The 22,298-nt window shown below is 40.0% G+C and overlaps 1 protein-coding gene across 5 annotated transcripts in view; it reads left to right on the forward strand.

The window, feature by feature from the left end:
* Positions 1 to 22,298, forward strand: part of ZDHHC20 (zDHHC palmitoyltransferase 20) — a 47,138-nt gene that overhangs the window by 1,417 nt on the left and 23,423 nt on the right. For 3 of the 5 annotated variants that reach the window (XM_085063017.1, XM_085063026.1, XM_085063044.1), the window contains exons 2-3: positions 15,838 to 15,864; positions 20,668 to 20,762. In XM_085063017.1, coding sequence (XP_084919143.1) covers positions 15,838 to 15,864; positions 20,668 to 20,762 — 122 coding nt within the window. Of the gene's footprint in view, positions 1 to 15,837; positions 15,865 to 18,917; positions 19,063 to 20,667; positions 20,763 to 22,298 lie in introns of those variants that run through there. The other 2 variants (XM_085063052.1, XM_085063036.1) reach the window with 2 other exon arrangements.

A 22,298-nucleotide genomic window follows, 5' to 3' on the forward strand; every position in this document is an offset into this window, starting at 1 on the left:
GTTGTCTGTGTGAATAAATAGGTTTTCTGGGAAATCATGCTTAAAACTGTAAACATTTGAAAACAAATTTGAGTCAGTCGACTGGAGGTCTGGGGCATGGACAGCTGTAACAGTAGTCCTGAAAGCAGCTGTGTGAGGTTATAGACTCACATTTTACAGGTTCTCTGTACCCACTACAGTCTAATTAGTATGACAAAAGGCAGATTAGGGCTATTCTTAAGCAAAGAACAAAACCTCAGAGATTAGGGGACTTGCCTAGGGTACCACAGGTGGTCTCTGCTTGAACTGGAAACAGAGCCTCGAGCTCTGAGTCCCAGCTCTGTGCCTTGATCTCACAGTGGGTCAGGGTTCTGGTGAATGATTTCTCCATTGCATAGAGAAGCTGCAAAGAGCCCTTCTGAGTTCATTAGGGTTTTGTTTGTGTGAAAGGTATTGAGAGGGTTGGCTCCTGTTGAGGCGAGGAGAACTTTTGCATCTCTGAGTCTGGTTTTGAGAAGATTGGCGCTTTTTGCTCACAAATCAGCTCTGCACATTACAGGCTATTAAGAAAAAGTGTTATTTAATAAGCTAATTACTGACTTCTGTTGCTGTCACTGAATTTTTCAGTTGTTACTTGTCTAAATCATGCTTGACAACCAAGGATTTTATTTGTCCGTGAGCTTTTTTTGTTGTGAGTTTGGTGTTTTTTGTTGTTTGTTTATTTTTAATCAGTTGACTTCTGTTTGCATTCTTGAGAAAAAGTCATCTCACCAAGGGAGAGGAAAGGGATTTTGTGTTTGGATCTTTTTTGCACTGTGGATTTTTTTCCTTTGCATGTTTTTATTCTGCAGTTGAGTTCAAACCAGGATAGAGCGGGTTTATAGCAAAATAGAGGATTTTCTGTTTGTCTTGGCAGGTATGTTCTCTTTCTCCTGGTCTCCCTATGTTCTGTTTGTTTTGGGGACTACTGCAGTATGTACTATGAAGAACAAGAGCAAGGATGTGCCTCCAGCACATGAATGAGGCAATGCTGGCCTTTGCAAATGTTCACATGGGGCAGATGCAGAAGCAGGAATTATGGCTTTGGTAAGAGGCTGAGGTGTGCCTCATAAAGGAAAGAGAGATGGAGGAAGGGAAGCATTAGAAAAGAGGAGACATTAGAAAATTTTGAGCAAATACTGGGTAAAAGAGAAATTGAAACCCAACAGACACCAATGTTTTTTCAAAGGTTATTCTAAAAAATTTAACTGTTAAGATGTGACACTAACAAGGAAACAGGAAGAAAGAAAGCCTTTATTTCTCCAGTTATTACTTCTTCCTGTTTTTTTTTCCCTTGTAGTCCTTGGTCATTTATTGAAGATTATACATATATTCAGTTAGTAGATCAAGTGGGAAGCCAAGCTTAATGTAGTATTATAAAATATTCCTAATAAAGTAGAAAATGGTAACGTCAGGGCTGCTTCTTTCATCACATCACCTTTTCAGTTTTGCTTCCCTCTGCTGCTTGCCCCACCCTCCTCTGATGGGGTGCTCACATATTGCTCAATGTCATTTGGAGTCTGATGGACTTGGGCTTACTCTATAATTCACTGCTAGTGTGTATTTACTGGGTTATGCCTCCTCTATAACCCTAAATTATTTTACACACTGGCTGTGAACACTGAGGGGGACTGGTGTGGATAAGATGAAAGGAGACTCATGAGCTTGTCTATTGTTTTCCTCCCATGGGAACTGCTGGCATCGTTATATCTCTCTGAAGATGTTGAACATTGGCTTGTTTAGACCGCTATTGCTGTGTAGCTGTGATCCATCAAGTAAATTAGCTATCAAGCTAATTGGAAAGGTGAAAACAGCCAAGTATGTGTAAGTTGAGGGAATGTCAGCAGAGTGTAAAAATTCAGTGAACATGTATAACCAAAGGAACTGCAAAAGACTCAAGGCAATGTCTTATTCAGAGGGCATTTTTAAGTGTTTTGAAGTAGAAAAATCTGAGTGAACACTTTATTACTAGATTATTTCTTCTTTTCACACATAACTTGCCCAGAGCTCTGTTTGCAAGAAAACACACCTAGCAATACATAAAGGGTGTTGTAAAATAGGTTTTTGTTCATTTAAAACCATTTCATGTGTCCCTCCTTGTTATCAAAACATGTTTTGCTTTTAACATTGCTTTTGTAAACAATGGCTATATTATGCTGTTGCTGAATTGGACTGATTGTGTTTGCTTACCACATCCCTCAGATGCTCGGAAAGGGCGAAGCGCCTCTCTCGTTGTTCGCTTTCATTTTTGCCTGACTTGGATCCTACTATCCATCCCTAGCATTTTTGTAGGTGATGGGCTGTAATACAGACTGCTCAGAGAGTGATGAGAAGGCACTGTTTTGACACAGGTAGTTAGAGTTTGTGGGTGAAGCCAGCTTGTTTCTTACTGGCAGCCCTTTTGCTAAAGCACTAGCAGACTTTGGTAGTGCAGTCTTGCTCCAAGAAATAGAGGAGAAAGTTAACTTTGACTGAGTTGTCTGCAGCTCCTAACTAAAGTGTATTGCCTGGTGTTATTAAAAAGAAAAAACTAACTAAAAATCCTGATCAGGTTAGCTTTTAACTTCCATAGTGAAAACTATATTTTCCCAAAATCATAGTCCTGGCTCTTCTCCTGGGCCAAGGGTTTTAAGGGTATTGACTTGTTTTACATGTTTAGTAGGCTTGTGATTGTATGAGTGTTTTCATGCCTCAGGCTCTGCAAAGTATGGAAAACTGTGATTTTTGAAAGCTATGGGAGTAACTAGTTGTGTATTCTTTTCATAGCATCTAGTTGCAGAAGGTTTGCTTTTGTTTTGATACAGTCTAGGTTGTCTAAAATACTGGCAAACAAAGCAGTTTGTAATTTAGAATGCATAACTTCATGTTAATAGTACAAATTATGCTACTTAGTCTTCCAGGAGTCTGCAGTGTGTCTTGTCAGTAGGGAGCTAGTTCTGATTTCCCCAAAGCACAGCCCTTATGAGAAGCACATGGTGATCTGTTGTAATGCTCCCAGCTGAAGAGTGTTGCATAAACAGAGAGAAGGTAATTCTGTCTGCCTCCTGCAGAAGAAATCTCTGCTGAAAATGCTAATGCAGTATCTCTCAAGCAATGGCAAGCTGATACCAGCAGCAGTGTGTCAGTAACTTCTGACTGCAGACTACAGGAGAAGCTGAAGTACCTGCACTGAAGTACAACATTTGCATGTTAAACATATAAAAAGCATTCCCGTAGGAAAAGAGGGTTACCTTTCAAGAAAAGGAAGGCAAATTAAACAGGTTAGATCATTAGTTACAGTTAACTATGTTTATGTGTCTCTCATGAATTTAAAAATACAGATATTGAACCACTCTGCATAGACTTCATTTTGTTGTAATCCCTCAGCATAAACATGCATATTATCATCTTAAATGAGAACCTTTTCTGTTATTATAAATAATTAGAATTCCTGTTGAGGTGCTCAGACTGGATACAAATTATCAGAAAACTAAGTGCTCAGCTTGAGGAGAAAGATTATCTTCTATGGTGCCTTGCACTGTATTGGGCATATTAGTTTATAGGGTCAGGTGGGCATGTGCCTTTTATATGAAAATGAAATCTGCTCACTTGGCAGTCCTCTAATGAAAAAATCTTGTGTCTGCCCTTTTTTCTGTCATCAGAAGGACTCCATCCCTCTTCTCCCTCCCAGCCCTCTGTCTCCACTGCCCACCCCAGCCCCTGCATGTGCTAAACCATTCCTGACAGCTCTGCAGTAATTGGAATCTTTCCTTGATCCCTAATTACCATTTGGTCAAAAAGAAGCATGGTGCAGTGGCCAGTTTGGTGTTGCTTAGCTTGCTCAGGGGACTAGGCAGAAGATGAGTGCCTGAGCTCGGAGCAGCTCTTTGCTATTGGGGAGTGTGGGCTTGTCTTTTCTACCATCCAACAGCTTTGATGAAACTTAGTGGCACATACTTCGTGTGAGACCTCCACTGTGCCTCAACACTTGTCTGAAACTGGTCCATGGGCAGGATGCCTTTGGAGTCGGGAGAGAAGAGGCTTAGGGAAAGCAAGGAGCTAAGTGTCTGAGCCAAAGCAGGAACTCTTCCTGTGGTTTTACTTTCTTGTAGCTGCAATTGCTCATTCCTGAAGTGCTTCTTTATTGTCTTTTAGATGTGGACTATAAAGCTTTTCTTCTTGCTTTGAAAGGGCTTGGATAGCGTGAGTATTTAAGATTATGGAAAATCTCTCAAATTTTTCTCTGGTAACAGCAGGAGGAGATTTCTGTATGCCTCTAGAGTTAGAACAGTGATGTAAATGTCACTTTGACTTTTAATTGGGGTTTACGTTACTTCATCACTTATGAGTCTGTTTTCCTACAAGACGTTGTGGATAAAAGGACCAGAATTTCAAGTGTATATTTGCAGTAGACATTACTTTGAGGTCATTGACTCTCTGTATACAGTGAACTTCAGGTTATTCTGTCTGTTGAAATTTCAATAATTAAAACTTTGTGCTCTATCAGCTCATATTTTTATGAGTTTATGTAGATAGGCTTTTCATAATCAAAGAATTCACAGTGTTAAAAGATGAGCATCAGAGCTGTGTTCTCGTACACCTGTGATAGTTGAAATACTTGGATGGCACTGGACCTGCTTTTACTTTTGGAACTCAAGACTGTGGTGGAAAAGGGGAGTAAGATAGATTCTAATTGCCTAAAATCATACCTGTAAATGCTGCAGGGTCATGCTGTTCATTTTTCACCCATTCAGTGCATTGCTGTTTGTTCAGCAGTGTCCTACAACTGTAAGAGTTTATGCTGGTTTAACATGTGCTTTCCTTACGAGTGTTATGAACTGTAGGTTCCTGAAATGGCTGTTATGGAGTTTTGATCTCAGTCAATAACTTCTTCCAGCTGGTGCATAGTCTTCCTGTAATAAGATATCCATTAGTCTCTCATCAGAATGTATGAAATCGAATATAAACATTTGGAAAGTAAGTACAGACCACTTTTTTTGTGCAAGCTGAATCTCCACCAAGGTGTAAATCAGGTATAAAGGGATAATGAGACTGTAACAAATTCGTTTGTTCTTTTAGCCACTTCCCCAATATTACCTCCTTCTGCTGTCACTGAACTGTTTTCTGTGGGATGTGCTTAACTCCTCCTCTCCTGCATCAAGAAACAAGCCAGATTTTTGCCACTCCTCCTGCTTTTCCTTCTCCTTACAATCTTCAGTGGTCTAATCTTTGATGGTCTTCTCTTATCTGTACTAGAAGTTTCTGCAGTGTTTCAAGCCTCTGCTTTTCCTTTTTTTCCAAAAGACCAAATGGCTCATCCATTCCTTTTTCATCTTTTCTTTTGACTCCTAAAATTGTCTTGTGAGATTGTCAAAGACAAGTGGATCACAAGAGCAGCACAGTTTGCCTTTGCTGTTTCTGCAGCCGTCTGGCTGGTGCTATAGATGGTGCACATTGTCTTAAACGTGAAGCACAGAACCCTTTTAATCATATAATCTACACAGAGATTGAGTGAGGGTTTCAAAGCAGCATTCTTTTGTTTGTGGTGTTTCACTTGTGCATCTTGATGTGTGTTTGTCTCCAGTGCAGGGGATTTTTATGCATCCCTTGTGAAGTGCTAAGCACAGAGATACTGGTTTGGGTTCTTGGGTTTTTTTCCTTTTTAAAGCCTTTTTGTGACAAAAAAAAATTTAGAGCTGGAAGTAATTCATCTTGAATTAGGCAAGCTGCCAGTGCAGAAAAAATGAAAAGTTTGGATTACATTTAAGTAACCTTCAGAGGAACAGACATTATTTGTTTGAAGAGACCTAAACAGATAGTCATTGTATAAGCTGGTTTGCAATTGTGTATGGTAGACTTCAAACTTGTGTTAAGTACCTCATCCACTGCCTTGTCTTGGGTGTGAATGCAGAGAACCTGTTATGGTACCATTCTTCATGACAAGTAGTCATTGCTTTCAGCTTTGTCAAGTTTGGATTTTAAAAAAGAGAGAAAGGAAGAGTGTTTCCACAGTACTGCAATTGTAGGTTTTCATGTCTGTTGATTTGTGACATGCCGATTTAGCCTGAACATTGCAAAGGAGCCCAAAACTTGGAGCAGAGTTTGGTTTCTGTTCTGTTTTGAAAAATCCTATGCAACTAACACTCAAGTGGTTTTTTATAGTATCTGAAAAAGGATGCAATGTATGCATAGGATTTTTGTGGGGATGTGTAGTGTGTGTATATTTTAATCTGTTTAATCTGCTGCTCCTTAAGTTTCTTGTGGGGGGATGTTTAAATAATTGTATTTTTAAAAAGCTTGAGTTCAGCTTAGTAATTGCATACAGCTGTATTATGGCTGTGTTCCATGGTAGATACCTTCTGAGATAAAGCTAAAGCAGCAAGTGGTACAGAGCATGCTTGAACTTTTTTAATAATTCATAATTTATATTAATTATAAATTTTGACAATGAAAAGCTTAAAGACCATTGAGTACTAGATTCAGTTATTTTTCTTTTTTGTATGGCTTTTTTCTGTTAACATCCTCAAACTTGTAGATGTCGTGTGTTTCTCACTACTTGCAGAACCACTTAGGAAACCCTACTGCCAAGTTGAGAGTGGAAATGGGAATCTGTGGGCAGAAACGATGGCCTATGAGAGCTTTTAGGCACATGCAGGGCCTCAGGAGCTGCACTTCCATGCCTCAGCTACCTGGCTTTGTGATAGTCTCCTACCATGTGACAGTGCTTTCCTCTAGCTGTACAGCTTCTCTGTAGTCTCTAGACAAGTGGATGCACCCCCTGCTCCCATCCCATTTGATGTTTCTCTGTAGCCTCGCAGGAGACAACAGGTTTAAGGATCTGGGCCAACTCACACTTAGTTGTAGGTGTTTAGAAATAATCACTCTCCTGATATAACTTCCTACAACTCCCTGTGGTTGCTGACTTTTGTGTTAAACCAGCAGCAGTTGTTTTTTGGACTTCACAAACATTAGTTCCTACCAGAGTGCCCCACTCAAGTACTTTACCTGCAACCATGGATATTATTGCAACCGTGTTACAGTCTGTGATAGCCTAGGAAGATGACAGAAGAAGTTAATTCTCTTAGTGTCATGTGTGCATCAAGCCCTGCTTGTTTCGTGTTAGGCAGTGTGCCAGCCTTCTTGTGTTACATCCACTGCTCTGCCCTGGGAGCCCTAATGCATCTGTGAGAGGCAGTAGGAGAACTGTTTCTCCCCTTGGCACACACTGCATTAGGATTTATAGTATTTCAGTTGACCTCCTTAGAGTCCTGAATTAATGCTTTCCAAGAATAGGTGGTGAACTGTCAGCAGGCAGGTGAGCTCTGAGAATTTTTTTGGTTTTATTTGCTGGAAGCAATAGTTACTGAATGAGATCTCTATGGATGATAAGCTCTGCTCTTTTGTATGCTTGCTTCTCTGTTAACTTTGGAATACTAAGATTTAGTCTAAATGTTCTGGAGTATCCAAAAAATCCCTTTGCAGTGGCTTATTACAGTCTTTGTGCTGTCACTTTCATATTCCTAAGTAGCCTGGTACTTAATGAGACCTGGTGCAACAAAATTGTGTCCTTCTTATCTTGTCCTGTATCCAAAACTTTGTCCTTTTATCACCGGTGGTTTTTTCACTCTACAACACCTGGATATTTTATGTTCCTGGGGAGGTGCTGTTATCTCTTCCTTTCTGCAGAGAAACTAGAGGATGTAGATTTAGCCACAGTCAAGCTTTGTCTCAAGATGTTTCAGTCCAAGTAAGGCTTAATGTATGACATTTTGTTTTACTAAAAGAGCAAGCAGCAAAGCCTCCAGCATCAAAAGATGGCAGCACTTGCTATCAACTAACTTGATAAGCCATACATGGACAGATTCTGTAGCCCACCATGAGAAGTCTTTAAACCTTTATTCCATGAATATTTTTATAATAAAACAATAAAATACTAAATATTTATTAGTATTTACAAATGCAGTATGTTGAAGGTAGGAGTTGCCCGTCACTAAACTCTCCCATTATTAATATACTTGTTTTTAAATTACATGTTTTTCAGTACAAAACTTCCTTAAAGGGCTGGTTTATTAATATCTTGATAAGAGTTCATGTAAATTACATTACTGGCTGCTCTGTTGTCAATGTGCTGCTTGCTGAAAATTAGCTCTTATCATAGGTAGTTCCATATTTAACCTCAGGTGGCAAATACCAATCAAACCTGACCAATGCTGCAAACATAAAACTTCATTTAGGGAATCTAGCAACATAACGCATGAGAGGAGGTCAGCTTGCTGGGCAGTTTGATTTCTTCCATTACTCGATGAACTTGGTGACAGCAAAATCCTCCCCTCAGAAAACAGAGTGCCTAATACTTTGTAAGGAGATTTACAAGGAGATTTTTATCCACAGAGTTTTGCAAGGAGATTTTATCCTCCCATTTGGGGAAACACTTGTTGCGAGCCAGGCCAGTAAGTAAGCAAGGAAGCAACCGGTTTTGGAAGATTCTGAAACCACACATGAAGCCTGATTAACAAAGCAAGTCCATCCCGGCTGCTCACGATTCTGACTGCTGGGAGAGGGTTCAGGTCTGCAGGTCACAGCAGCTGTGTCTGGAATTTTTGTTCTCCATGAACTGGCACCACTGCTCTCCTGCCATCATACCTCACAGCTGGGTGGAATGAATAAATTGAGGCTTATTTTCATCTGTCTGGTGTAGAAGTAAATGGATTTACTAGTAATGTCCTGAGTCATAAGACAGTCAGCTTTGAGTGACCTTTATATTCAAGGCAGGTATTGACTGGCAGACCCAAACTGCAAAGTAGTGTTCTTATTAAAAGTAATTAGTATATTGTTAATAACTTGAAAAATACTGTTATGAAAATGTATGTTAGTTGGGTGGGATTTTTACTTGCTTTGGTTTTTACTTTAAATATACTGACAGTTTCTTGTATTACCTGCAGAACACCTAATCTTGTGCAGGGTGTGTAAGACAGCTCTGTAAAATATAAGGATACTGGCAGTGTGTCAACACCAGCTGATTATCCTGTTTGTCACTCCTGTGTCTTGTAAGTGTCCTAGTAGTGTCAGCTACAGAACTACTGGAGTTATTCCTAACACAAAAAGCATTTGCACATGTGCAGATACTTGAGTGTAGGACTATGAGCATGATCTGGCCAACCTGGGGATAAATGCCCTCCTTCAAATATAAGTGTAATTAATTAATGGTATGGACATTAGCTAGCTCCACTCAGATACTTCTGAGTTTCCATGCCACTTTCTGTCAATTCTGTCTTTCCTATTCCCTGATGTGCCAGAGAGAGCACAGCTCGCTGACTGATGTGAGTAAGAGCTCTCTTTGTTTTTTGAAAAGAAACCAGCTTTCATTTGGCTCTGTCTGATAGCTTAAAGGCAATATTGGAAACTATTTATGTACAGCACTTCCATGCTACTGTACAATAAAGCTGTTACTGTTACGATAAAGCAGAATTTTTGGTGAAGAATTGAATGAAGTGAGTCCAGTAATATGAGTAACCAGCTGAGGAAAGTCTGTAGAAGTAATGCTGAGGTTTAAAATCCATCAAAATGCAAATAGAATGAGCAGTGTCAATGGTGATTAAGTAGCTAAAGAAAATCAAGTTACATTAGGGGGTTTTTGAGCAATTATGGTAAATTGAAAGTGAGTAGTGCTTCTTGGGGAATAAGGCTTTTCAGGGACAACAAACCTGATACATTGCTGGACCTGAATGCTATCTTTGTATGTAGAAAAAGCCTTTAGTTATTTATGCTGTTACATCTCTTAATACGCTATAGTTGGTGCTGAATCAAGTGTGGGACGGAGGTTAAGACCTGGAAACCCTTCATCCTGCATGCTGACCAAGTGTAATTCTTGGTTTTGAAGTCATTTAGAAAGTGTGGGCACCCTTGCTGAGAAGACCATTGGGAGACCTTTGGTATAACTTTCAAGAATATTTTGTCGATGCAGAGGCAAGGAGGCATCTGTAGATTTGGTGAGTTCCAGAAGTCAGCTGCCTTTGTAGCTATGTTTTTGAGCTATGGAAGTGATAGCACAGAATTTACTGTTCCCATAATACATGGCAGAAATCTTTTCAGTTGTCATAGCTAAATTCATTTCTAAATGTAACTCAGCACCCAAGAAGTATCTTGCATTGCTTATGCTAATTTCTGCTGTAGACTGTTTGTATTAATGCATGTACTCTCTGCATTGAGGCTGAAAAGATCTTGGCTAAATAAAAAGCTGCTTTATTATTGTGATGAGAGAATATTTTCTGGGCAGCAAGCCTCTGGCTGCTCTAAATTAGTTGTTCTAGTGAAAGAATCATGTTCATATTGTTTAAACCATAAAACAAATCATAACGATGGCTGGTAACAAATAACAGAAACATTCTGCAGTGCCGCTTGAACTGCCTTATTTGAAACACTAATTTGTTTTACCTTTCCCTGTGATAGTGCTTCTTTGAATGCTGTAGTAATAGGCATGGTGATCATGGGCATAGAAAATGCAGAGGTCATAAAACACAGAGCATCCCCCTTTGTACCAGAGTGTCTTTTCCCTGGGTGCATTTTCTTCCTCCTTCCTCCTCCCACCCCAGAATTCTCACAAACACACACACTACCTGCGGTGCCTTTGAAGGCATCATCTTGTGATCACTTGAAGTCACAAGGCAGCTCTCTGGAGTGCTCTTGCTGTGCACAGGGTGTGTGAGGAGTTGGAGCTCTGGCTCATGTGCTTTAAGGCATTAGTGGCCCTGACAGCATTTCCTTCCCCTCTCATGACTGTGCATGACCCAGGACAGTGAGAGGCCATTCACTGCCGTTCCCCTTTCACCCCTGCAATGCCCTGGTGTTTGTGCTCCCACAAACTTGACTTTGTTGGTAGCTCAAATGTCACCCCAAGTGTCTGTGAAGGTGAATGCTCACTTTTTCTGTTTGTCTGCCATAAGGGAGTGGGTAGATGGTTAAGAGGGATAACTTGATAAACCCTTGCAGCAAGAGTTGTCCACCACAGGTCACAGCTCTGAGACAAGTATTGTCTTAGACCTGGCTGATGGTGCAGCCTTTCTGCAGACCAGCCCCAGGCAGTGCTGCTTCTGAGGCACATGGTGTGGCAATGTGACTCTCTGTGCTGGCACAGCAAAAAGGCCTGTGGAGCCACTTCTGCATCACCATTCTTTAAAATGTTGCTTTCTGAATCCCCTGGAAGTGCACTGAGAGTGGGGAAACTTGTGTCCTCTTCTGGGTATCCGGAATTGAAATATATCAGTCTAGCACCATATGAAGATAAAGCAATTTTAAGTTCATATGGCTCAAATTTCTGTGAAGGACGTTCATGGGGGCAGTTGAGTGTGGGATTCCTGGACCCTCATAGCCTTTAAGCAGGAGCCTGGCAGCATCTTCCTGCGTTGGCTTTTGGCTGCATGATGCTGTCAGCTCAGTCATCCTGAGTCATTTTGTCTGAAACGACTCCCAGCTGTGAAGGGAGGAGAGCACCTAGTGAGTTCCTGCCAGTTGGGAGATAAGAAATAACTGTGTGGAAAGGTCACAGAATGAAGGCTTTTAGAGAACAGCAGTAAGGGACTGAGGTCTTCATGTTCTGTTGCTGCCCTGTAACAGAAGCCAAATGAGTATTTGCTCAAGGAAATTTACCCATTGTCCTGCTTGTGTCAGTAAATAGTGTTTCTACTTGCTCCTTGTGAGTGATTAAGGTCTGCGTTTGCAAATGGAAGTTATGTAACCATAAATCTAAGTTACACTTTCAATAAAATGCCATTTTTCTGAACAAATTAAACTTGTGAGATGATGTCAGTGATGCTTGCCTGTGCAGACAGGGCAGTGCCTGTGGGGGGTTTCTGTTGAATTTCAGTACTGGTGACTTCTGGAAATATACGTTGAGTGTGTGTATGCATGTATGTGTGTGTATATATGTGTGTGTATATTTATTTATTTTAACCCTTTTCCCTGAAAGCTGAGAAAAGTTAAGACTGTACAGCTGGTGAAGGGATGGAATTGCACATTTATCACTCCTTCTTCCCACCCATGAGGAATGTCAGCCAAAATGTGAATGTTACTTTGAAATTTGTGGAGAGGCTGTAATAACCAAAGTATGATTCCTGCTAAGAGCCATCGTGGGCGTGGATGGGGAAGTAAGCATAGCACTTCAGTAACAAGATCCGTTCTTGTCCTTTTCTATACTTCTGTATTAGTTGGAGTTGAATTTCTTCCTCTGCAAGAAATATATCTAGCTATGGTTTGAACATGCCTTTTAAGGGAGTAGGAAGATGTGATGGGGGCCAGGGGAGTGGTTCTTCCAAGCTTGAAGGCAAATGTCTTGTATTTTAGTATGTCTCTTGCAAGGTCTTGGGAGATTGTTGCACCTCTTTGCGTCAGAATAGGGAGATTTGGTTTTTTCCTATTATGCAGTGACTTGGAAGATGCTTGAACACTTCATAGCAACCTGGAAAACAAGCTGAAAGTAAAAGCAAACCAGCTCCTAAACATACTTTTTCTTTCAGAGATGAGATATTCTGAGAGGTTTCCTTGAAGCAGCTTAAAAAATGCTCCAAAGCTTTCTGAAGTTGACATTTCTATCAATTCACACTCCAAGAGGAATGCTTCCAACAAATGACATTTTCCCCCAGTTTCATTTGTTATACAGCTAATGATGTCCCTGTGTCTGCAGGATTGTTTCCTGTGATAAACTCTAGGCTTCTGCCTCTTTCATTCTTGTGACATAGGTGAGATGAAAGATAACAGACAACAATGTGAGGACGAATATCTAGGAAAGTGTAACCAACAACTGGGGTCATGAAGGAAAAGGTGTCTTTGCTGTCAGAGGTGATGCTAGGTGTCTAAATGAAAGCTAAGACAACTTCTTCCTCTTTGAAAGTCAAACCTGCAATTTCTGCTTGTCCTCTAAGCAGAGTCATAAAATACATTTGAATCCAGCCTAATAAGGGCTGTGTGGTGTATTTTGGAGGTAGTATTCTGTAGAAAGTGAACCCACAGACTTTGAATTGTGTGCTTCATGTTGCAGGGACCCCAAAACTTTGGGAGGTCCAGTGCGTAAGCTGCCCAATGGTACAGGACCAACTGGCAGTGTGTTGCATCTGTACATCCCTGGGCAAGCTGCAGCAGCATGAAGTTCAGTGTAGGCCTGTCTGCCTCTACTTACAAGCACATTTGCTGAGCTCCTTCCTTAGATGGATTTTGGAAACCCTGAGGTAGCCAAGGTAAAGCTCTGCACTGCAGTCAGACAAACAGGGCTCGTTCACTTTGTCCAAATCCCTTGGAGCTGTAGTGCCGAGTGGTTGAATCCTTGGAAGTCCTGAGGCCATAGTTAAAACTCTGTGTGCTGGAGCTTCTGAGCTCTTTGCATTGAAGTAAACTGCAGCTTTCACTGTCTAAACACGTCTAGTCATATTTTATCCTTCCCTAGAAATATCATTGTAGAATTTTGTAAGTCTTCTCACAAAACCAGAAACTTAATACTAAGAAACCAATCCAAAGAATATTTTTCCTTTTGCAGCTGGTCAGTAGACTGGTGTGGCAATATATTTTAAATCCTCAAAAGAGCAGTTGTTTGACAACACTTGGACTAGTGGGGTTGTTCATTTAATCTACTTGACAATGTGCATTAGAACAGCAAAAAGGATAGAAACAAGCATTTAACTTGCATGAACCTCTGAGACAGAGAATTGGACATCTTTTATTTCATTTGAGGATGTTAAGACAGGATGAAAGTCAGAAATATTTCCATGTTGGCTTTTACCTCAAATTACAGGAGTTTTTCAAATGAAAATTGGTTCTACACAGTCTAATAACTGCATTCTAACCTAAGGGACCTATGTATGAAAGAGAAATTATCTTCCTGGTGCTGTGAAGCTTTAATTAAATTTTTGAAGGTTATTAAAGAATCTTTTTGATGAAGTCGCACAAGTGATAAAATACTATGCTTTTATTTTTGTCTTGTTTTTGCTTGTAAAACCTGTTCATTATTTTGAACATCTTCGAACATCAGATTTGGCTCACAGTTTTGTTTTGTGCTGAGAGCAGAAACAAGGCTACAAATTAAGGAGTGCTTTAACCAGAATTACTTACAAAAAGATTTCCTGAAGTTTTATAGATAACTGTGTTCTCTCACTCCCAACAGAGGATAATTAGGAACTTTTTTATATTTCTTGTCCAAGGAAATGTTTATGAATATGTGCAGAGGTGTTTGTTTAAGATATGAGGAGACAAAGACAAACCTAAATCTAAAGTACTTTTAGTATTTTTTTTAAGCTGAGCAAACAACCATACTCTCCAAGCTTATTTTACTTTTCACTTTTTTTTATCTTCTCCTTCCATTGTTGAAAAAGTTTTAACTGGAGAAATAACACATTAGTAAAATTTTAAACACTCACAGGATTTGCTTTAAAAATAATTTGACTTCTGAAGCATGCAGTGGAGTTTCAGACAGAAACACAGAAGCAGGCTGTGCAGGTATGCATAACTAATGTGAAATGAAGCTGTTCTTTAGGATTGACCTCCTTGAGTTTGAAGCCAACGTTCTATTCCAAATGGTAATTTCTTCATTTTTTAGGTGGAAGGAACTGGAACATTTTCCATTAACTTCACAGATTCTGGATATTTAATGGAAAGGGAGGGGGGCAAGAAAACAAAAAAACCTAAAACATGCCTGAACAAAAAGGGGTCATCTGTACATTGAGATATCATCTTGTTATGCCTTTTGCTGCCCATAAAAAGAGGCACAGTTGCATAATATAGTTGCAGACCCTTTCCTGTAGGTATCTACAGATAAATGACAAATACCACCTTTGTAAGAAAGCAGCCCTTCAGAAGGAAGTCTGCAATGCACACTCAAACCCTGTAGATTTAAGGTTTTACAGTGCATCTGGAAAAGGCTCTTTTGAACTGCTGCACAGGTTAATGACAGTAGAAATGTCAGAGCTGGTAGAGGGGAGACAATGTGGAGTGAAGTAAACTGCAGGAGGCTGGGTGTGCTCTATTAACATTTTGCTCATGCTGGCGACCAGAAGTTTAAATTTACTGTGTGAGATGGCATTGGGAAAAGATTGAATTCCTCATTGAATTTCAGTAATTCAGTGTCCAAGGAAAAGATCCAGCAAGGGAAGTGATGAACACTGCAACCAACAAGTACAGCACTCTCTGTTCATCATCATACCTGAACTGATAAACCAAGTGCAAAGGTTTTGGAGGAGCCTGAGGGCAGGAAGATGTACTAGTTGGGCAGCATACAAGGTAGATTTGAAAAATGGAATTTGCTCTTGGCATAAAAGGAGATGAGGCTATAGGAGAAAAGGAAGTGGAGAGATTTTAACTATGCCTGAAGAATTCAGGTCGGGGGTGGGGGGGGAAGCGAAAAATAGTATGTGACAGGAAGAGAGAAGAGGGGAGGAAATTAAGAGAAGGAGGCAGGTTACATGGAACAGTTTCACAGGGATTTCTGTAAGAACTTCTAATTTCATATTCTGCTTTCCAGCGTTACACCTGTTGGCCTAGCTGTTGACTCAGAAAAATTAGTTAGGTGTATATAGGAAGGGGAATATGCATGAATGTTGTCTAATTATTTTCTGTGGAGTGTGCTCACTTCATCAGCGCAGGGAACTGCATCTCTTCAGATCTTCTACTAACTGACCAAGCATCAAGGGCTGACAGGAGGAATACTGACTCCTGTTTTACCCTAGTGTTGGGTGGGAAGGCTCTGCTAGCACCTTATGTACACTTTGGAACAAGTCCATTGCCTCATACATCTCACTTTTAGCCAAATGTTTAATTCCGTATGAATTTACTTAACAATTTTTTTTTTCTCTCTTCCAGTTACTATTTCTTCAACTGCAGAAAAAGGTAATTTTAAATTTTTTTTAAGATGTGAATAGCTGCTTTGCATGCAAATCCTAAGGGACAAAGAGTTTAAATGTACTCTTTTATGTGTAAGCTCTGTCTAATGAGTAGATTAGTGCTAAGAAACAAGGTAAATATTGTACAGTTGAGTCTGTTTTGTTTCTAATACCACAAACTTGGGATGATGACAAGACCTGTAACTAAGGCAAGTAATGCAGCCATGATTTAGTTTTGCAATTATTTTTAAATGAGTGCCTGAGAACAGAAAATGCAACAGATCCACAGTTCCATTTTCTGTTTAGGCTTGTGACCTGAAAGACTTCTGGAAGAGGATGAATTGTTGCTGTACTGCTTAGTATTTTCCAAATAGCTTACCAAATTCCTCAGAACCTCATTCTTAAGGGGTTAGAATTGTGCAAAACACAACCATTTCAAAAGTGGCTACACATTATAATTTTAAATTTCCAGGTCAAGTGCTTGAGGCCTTGTTTTGACAAACTTTAATCTTCCTATTGGCTTTAGCAAGTATATGCTACAGTGGGTAGTAGTACTCAATGCTAGAGATACAAATGAACCAAAGAAAATTCAAGCATATTATAGCTGGGATATTTGTTTGGGAGTTCAATTCAGCTTATGGGGGAGCATGAGTGGTAGATTAAGCACAGATTTGCACTTTAACTGTCCACAGAGGGCATTTCAGACTGGTAAGAGGTTCTCATCTCATAAGTATTTTGCAAAAGAGCACAGAACTGGAAGCTAATCTGGCGGTTTTCTTCTGGGCGAACATCTACCAGAAGACTGTAAAAAGAAGGAATCTTGATGGAATTTGTTGTTTTTCAACTTCTAATGGAGAACTGAAAGAATAGGAAAACCTTCAAAATAAACTGTAAGCCATTCAGGATGTGAGCTTGTGTTACACTGGCTTTTTACATCCCGTTTTGCAGTGGGGCTTTACCTAGACATCACAAAACTCTGCAAGTTGCTGCTGTGCTTTCTCTTGACCTGTAGATGAATAAGTTTTACTTTCTAATTTCTTCTGGAAGGGCAAGATCCATGTCTCAGTTAAGCAAGCCAGGCAGAGCGATGTTTGTGTTACATAGTCAAATCTCTTCATTTATTTCAAATGCAGTGCCTATTTGACTGAAACAGGTTTTTCTAAATTTGCCAGAGAAGAAAAATGCAAGATTAATTAATGAGAGTGACAGTATCACTGGAACCTGACTATTAGGCTCTTAATAGCCTTCACCTGCACGCTGCTTACACCTCCCATTCTGAATTATTTCATAGGCATCCCATATGTGCGAATTTCTCAGCCATGAAGGTGGATTTTAAAATAGGATGTGAAGTCTTTTTTTGTTTGAAAAGAAAGCTGGCATAAGTTTTCTAAAGTTCTTACAAACCAATTTGCAATAGCCAGGAATCAGCATCGGAAGAGTCAAAAGACCAAAGTACCAGAAACATTGCTATGTGAATCAATAACGTGCATCTTAGCATATTTTGCTCCATGTTTCAGTGTAATAACTACTGCTGTAAAATGATTGGAATATAATTGCAACTTTTTATTAAATTAGTGGCAATTTCTTTGCGCCATTAAGGCTCACTTTTTCTTTGTAATTTTATATTATTATTTTATATCCATTAGGGTAGGGCAATAAAGCCAACTCTGAATCTCTTTTAACAGTGTAATATACTACTGTTATATATTATTACCACTCTGTAATCTGACTTTGTCTTGGAAGTAGTATTAAAAATGGTTCAGGAATGTTAAGGGCAAATATTAGGAGGGCTTAGCATCTGTTAGGAGGATTTTGAGAGCATGTCTTAAGACATTGTCTTCCTGAGGCCATAAGTTAGCTATAGTGTGCATCAGTGCCTTTAAAGAGCACTGACTTCACTTGGTCGCAGCAGGACACCGAGAGTCCTGGATTGCCTTAGTTTAGCCAGGACTTCCTTGTGACTCCAAATCTGGCTAAATTGGCAGATATTGGGGTTTGAGGTTTTTGTTGTATTTTCCATCTGGCTTGTAATTACAAGAAAATGAGCTGATGAGGAATGATTCTGGTTTTCATTTGTACTGGGAACAGATGCAAGATGCTTCAGGGAGTAGTCTGTAGAGCAGCTACTGCTACCCAGAGTGGTGGGTAGATGGACTGCTAAAGTAAAACTGTCAAAAATGGAATCTTCCCTCCCTCTCATTTCCTGGGGAGCACTGACAGGACAGTTATGTGCAATCACAGTAGGAATGACAGCATGGGAGTAAGAAAAGAAGCAAGAATTTATTCAGAGTGAAGCCAGTATGGACTGCCAATTGCAGGGTCTTTCCCTGGGTGGTGCCCATCACTGGCTTCTGAGTAGTGGCCCTTTGCAAGATCTCAGTTACATGAAGAGTGCAGGAGCACTTTATTAGCTGCCTCTGTCTAATAAATACTGGTAGCACAGATCTGTACCCTTGATGCAGCCAGCCATGGTGCCTGTTATTCTGTGGGTTTTAGGGGCGTTTACAGTCTGTGGCAAAGCTTTGAGGTTCTGCTGTTTGACGCATTGTGTGTGCACTAAAAATAATCCTTCAAAAGAATCTGAATTCTGGGGTGATTTAGTGTTGCTGTGCCTTGCCCTCCCCTGTATCTCATTTCCTCTTTCCTTCTATTCAATTTCTCTTGCCCTCTTCTCCGCTAAAGTTCTGATCTGTGCCACTGATTCCACTCCAGTTTTCTGTCCTTTTCTCCTCTCTTCCAAACCATTTTCTCATGCTTTAATTGCTTAACCACATTGTGTTTGAATGTAGAGTATAAAAATATTTTTAATAAAAGAATTTCTGATTATGCAGTGCCTACTATAGTAATACAAAAGTTCTTTTCTATCAAGAAACAGTTTTAGGATGGCTTTAGAAAAAAATTTTGTTTCTTGCATTTTCAGTCAGCTCCACAGCTGAAAATGTGCCAAATCTGCCTCTAAGATTGGAGGAATCAGAGGCAAAGGTAAAAAGCATAATTCTCTGAAGAAAGTTCAAATGCAGTTTGTTTGTTTTCAGTGCAATAAACAGTGAAAAATCATGAAAGATGATAAATTAAAGCCATGTCTTCTGTGACTGTACACAAGCATTTTCTGAGCTGTTGGAGGTTCCCAAAGTTTTGAGCTTTTTTTGCCATCCATGAAGTACATCATACAGCTTCTTAAAGGACTCTCTAACTGTACACAAAAGTAGGTCAAGTTTCCTACTTCCTGCAACTGAAGATAATATAAATTAAGATAATATAAATATTTAATACGACTTTTCTAAGACTTGCTGTTCTGGCACAACTGATCTTTTTCCTCTTGACAAGTGGTAAAAGAAACCATTAGAGGAAACAACATTGGAAGGAGTTTCCTGGATCATAAGGTCTGGATTTCTGGTCTTTAGGACAGCTGTATCACACACACTCATTAGTAAATTGATTGAGCTCCCTACTAAAGCCAGTGACATTTTGTTGCCACTGTGACTATAATAGGACTTTTCCAGTTTGTATTTCTCAGATGATTTGAAAGAGGATAATAAGAAAATCTTTAACTGACAGCTAGCATGACTGGAGTGCAGTACTCTCCAAACTCCTGTTTTGGGATTCTAACTGTCATTGATGACCAGTGCCTTCTGTAATGGCACAGTACTGCGCTGTTTCTATTAGAAGTAGAAATTAAATTAAATTATGTAGGTCAGTACATAATCAATTACTTTGTGATAATCTAGAACAGAATCACAGCTTCATCTTTACCATAAAAGGTTAGTCACGTGCCAGACGTGAGGCTGTGTTCAGTTCTGGGGTTTGGGTTTTTTTGTGGTTTTGGATTTTTTGTATTTGGGGGCTTTTTGTTTTGGTGGGTTTTTTTTATTTTTTTGGGGTTGGTTGGGGGTGGGGGTATGGTTTAGTCAATTTGTACTTTCCTTCAAAATCTGTTTTGGAAAGTTCAGCAAGGCCAAGTACAAGGTCCTGCACATGAGTGAGGACAATCCCAAGAACAAGTGCAGGCTGGGCAGATAATGGATTGAGAAGCAGCCCTGGGGAGGAAGATATGGGGGTGTTGGTTGATGAGAAGCCACCACGTGGCTCAGCAGCATGCAGTCACAACCCAGAGAGCCAAATGTGTCCTGGTCTGCATCCAAAGCAGCATGGCTAGCAGGCAGGGAGGGGATTTTGCTTCTCTACTCTGCTCTGCTGAGACCCCACCTGCAGTGCTGCATCCAGATCTGGGGTCCCCTGCACAGAAATGGCATGGACCTGTTGGAGTGAGTCCAGAGGAGGCTACAAAGATGATCAGAGGAATGGAGCACCTCTCCAGCTGAAGACAGGCTGAGGGAGCTGGGGCTTGTCATCCTGGGGAAGAGAAGGCTCCAGGGAAACCTAATAGCACCTTCCAGTACTTGGAGGGGACTGCCAGAGTGTTGGGGAGAGATGTGTTACAGGGGCATGGAGTGGTAGGACAAGGGGGAATGACTTCAAACTGAAAGAGGGCAGGTTTATAGTAAGTATTAGGAAGAAATTATTGCGAGTGGTGAGGCAGCAGCAAAGGCTGCCCAGAGAAGTTGTGGATGCTCCATTCTGGGAAGTGTTCAAGGTCATTTTGTGAATCTATGATAAAAGCATATTATTTCCTTGAGGAAGAGCAGCTATCACATTTGGGAAATGAGGGTGGGGGTTTGTTTAATTTTTTTTTTAAGTGAAAAGTCCTAGAGTGCTAACTGTAGCTCTTCAGCCGTCCTCAGAGATCGGGGGTTAATTTCTTGGTCTTTTCAGCTATATTCACCAAATTCTTATTTGTATTTTATTGCAGTTGTCTACCTTGTGGTTTTTCATCTGTCATTTGTTATGTTTCTGTGGTCCTATGGGAAGACAATTTTCACATCTCCTGCAACCCCCTCTAATGAGGTAAATATAATGTTAGAAAAATGTCAATGCTGTTTTTATAAATAGCTGAACTGTTTTCAGTGATGAAATTTGTTTGCAGTACTGCGTGATTCACCTTTCCCCTCTCATTATCTAAAATAGAACAGCATGACAGTGCATCATGAATGAAAATGATCAAGTTACTCTTAAAATACTGTATACTTTGTGTAATGACATTTCCTTATATGAAATATGTGTTTAAATCATCAGAAGTTTGGCAGTCTTGTACAGTGCTATGCCATGAAGCAGCTTGCCTGAAACCTGGAATTTTTAAAACTGAGACATGAAATACAGTAACATTTTTGTATTTCCTTTCTAGACAGTTTTGACCTTTCTTTGGGTAAGAAAGCGTAGTAATGCAATATATAGACTTATGACCTGGAGAACTGAGCCCACTTATTAGTCAAGGGTTAAGATTTAGGAGCACTGAGATGCAACTACATGAAGATGCTTTATATAATAGCAAAAGAATGCATGATGACTGTAAGAAGTTTTGTTTTGAAAAAGAACCATAATAATTCCAATAAGCCTGAGATGGATTACCTTGTTTTCTATTTTCTCTAATGTGTGTGTACGTAAGGATTAAATACTGGCACTGAATTTAAAATACTGCCCTTCTCTTCCTTGTTTTTACAAAGCTTTTAAACTGCCTAAACTGTTTGAGGCATTGGTTGCTCTGTGGGGGTTGAATTTTTATTCTGTTTTTGGCAAGACTGACATTCAGTGCTAATGTCAGCCTTAAACATTGTTGAGAAAAGTTCTTCCCGTGCTTTGAAGAAAAAGCAAACACTGCTCTGTAGTGCTTGATTATGGCTTAGAGATCTGTATGTTAAAGCTGTAGAATATAAAGTGTAAAAAACTACACACTATTCTGCTGTTTAGCTAAGCAAAAGCTCTAAAATAAGCTGTTGAAGGGTCTGGAGGGTAAGTCCTATGAGGAGCAGCTGAGGGAGCTGGGGTTGTTTAGCCTGGAGAAAAGGAGGCTCAGGGGAGACCTTCTTGCTTTCTACAACTCCTGAAAGGAGGGTGTAGCCAGGTGGGAACTGGTCTCTTCTCCCAGGTAACAAGGGATAGGAGGAGAGAAAATGGCCTCAAGTTGCACCAGGGAGGTCTAGATTGGATATTGTGAAAAACTTCTCTGAAAGGCTTGCTGTCCAGCACTGGAGCAGGCTGTCCAGAGAGGTGGTTGAATCCCCATCCCTGGAGGTTTTAAAACATGTATAGATGTGGCACTTGGGGATGTAGTTTAGTGGTGGACTTAGCAGTGCAGGGTTAATGGCTGGACTTGATGACCTTGGATGTATTTTGCAACCTAAATGATTCTATGAATTGCTAAACCTAAAAATTTAAAGGGACTTATCTTCAGGCTAATTTGGTTTTGCTTTTTCTTGGATGATTTTGCAGGAAAGTTGTAAAGCTAAGCAGGTTAACTAATTCAAATGTGGTTGAATGGTGTTATTCTAGGTTTTATAAAAATTATATGAGCAGGAGCTGCTCTGAATGCTAATGCCTAGTAAC

Source organism: Lichenostomus cassidix, chromosome 1 (genome assembly GCF_008360975.1).
Source record: "Lichenostomus cassidix isolate B80296 chromosome 1, HeHo_3.0, whole genome shotgun sequence".
Classification (NCBI taxonomy): Eukaryota; Metazoa; Chordata; class Aves; order Passeriformes; family Meliphagidae; genus Lichenostomus; species Lichenostomus cassidix.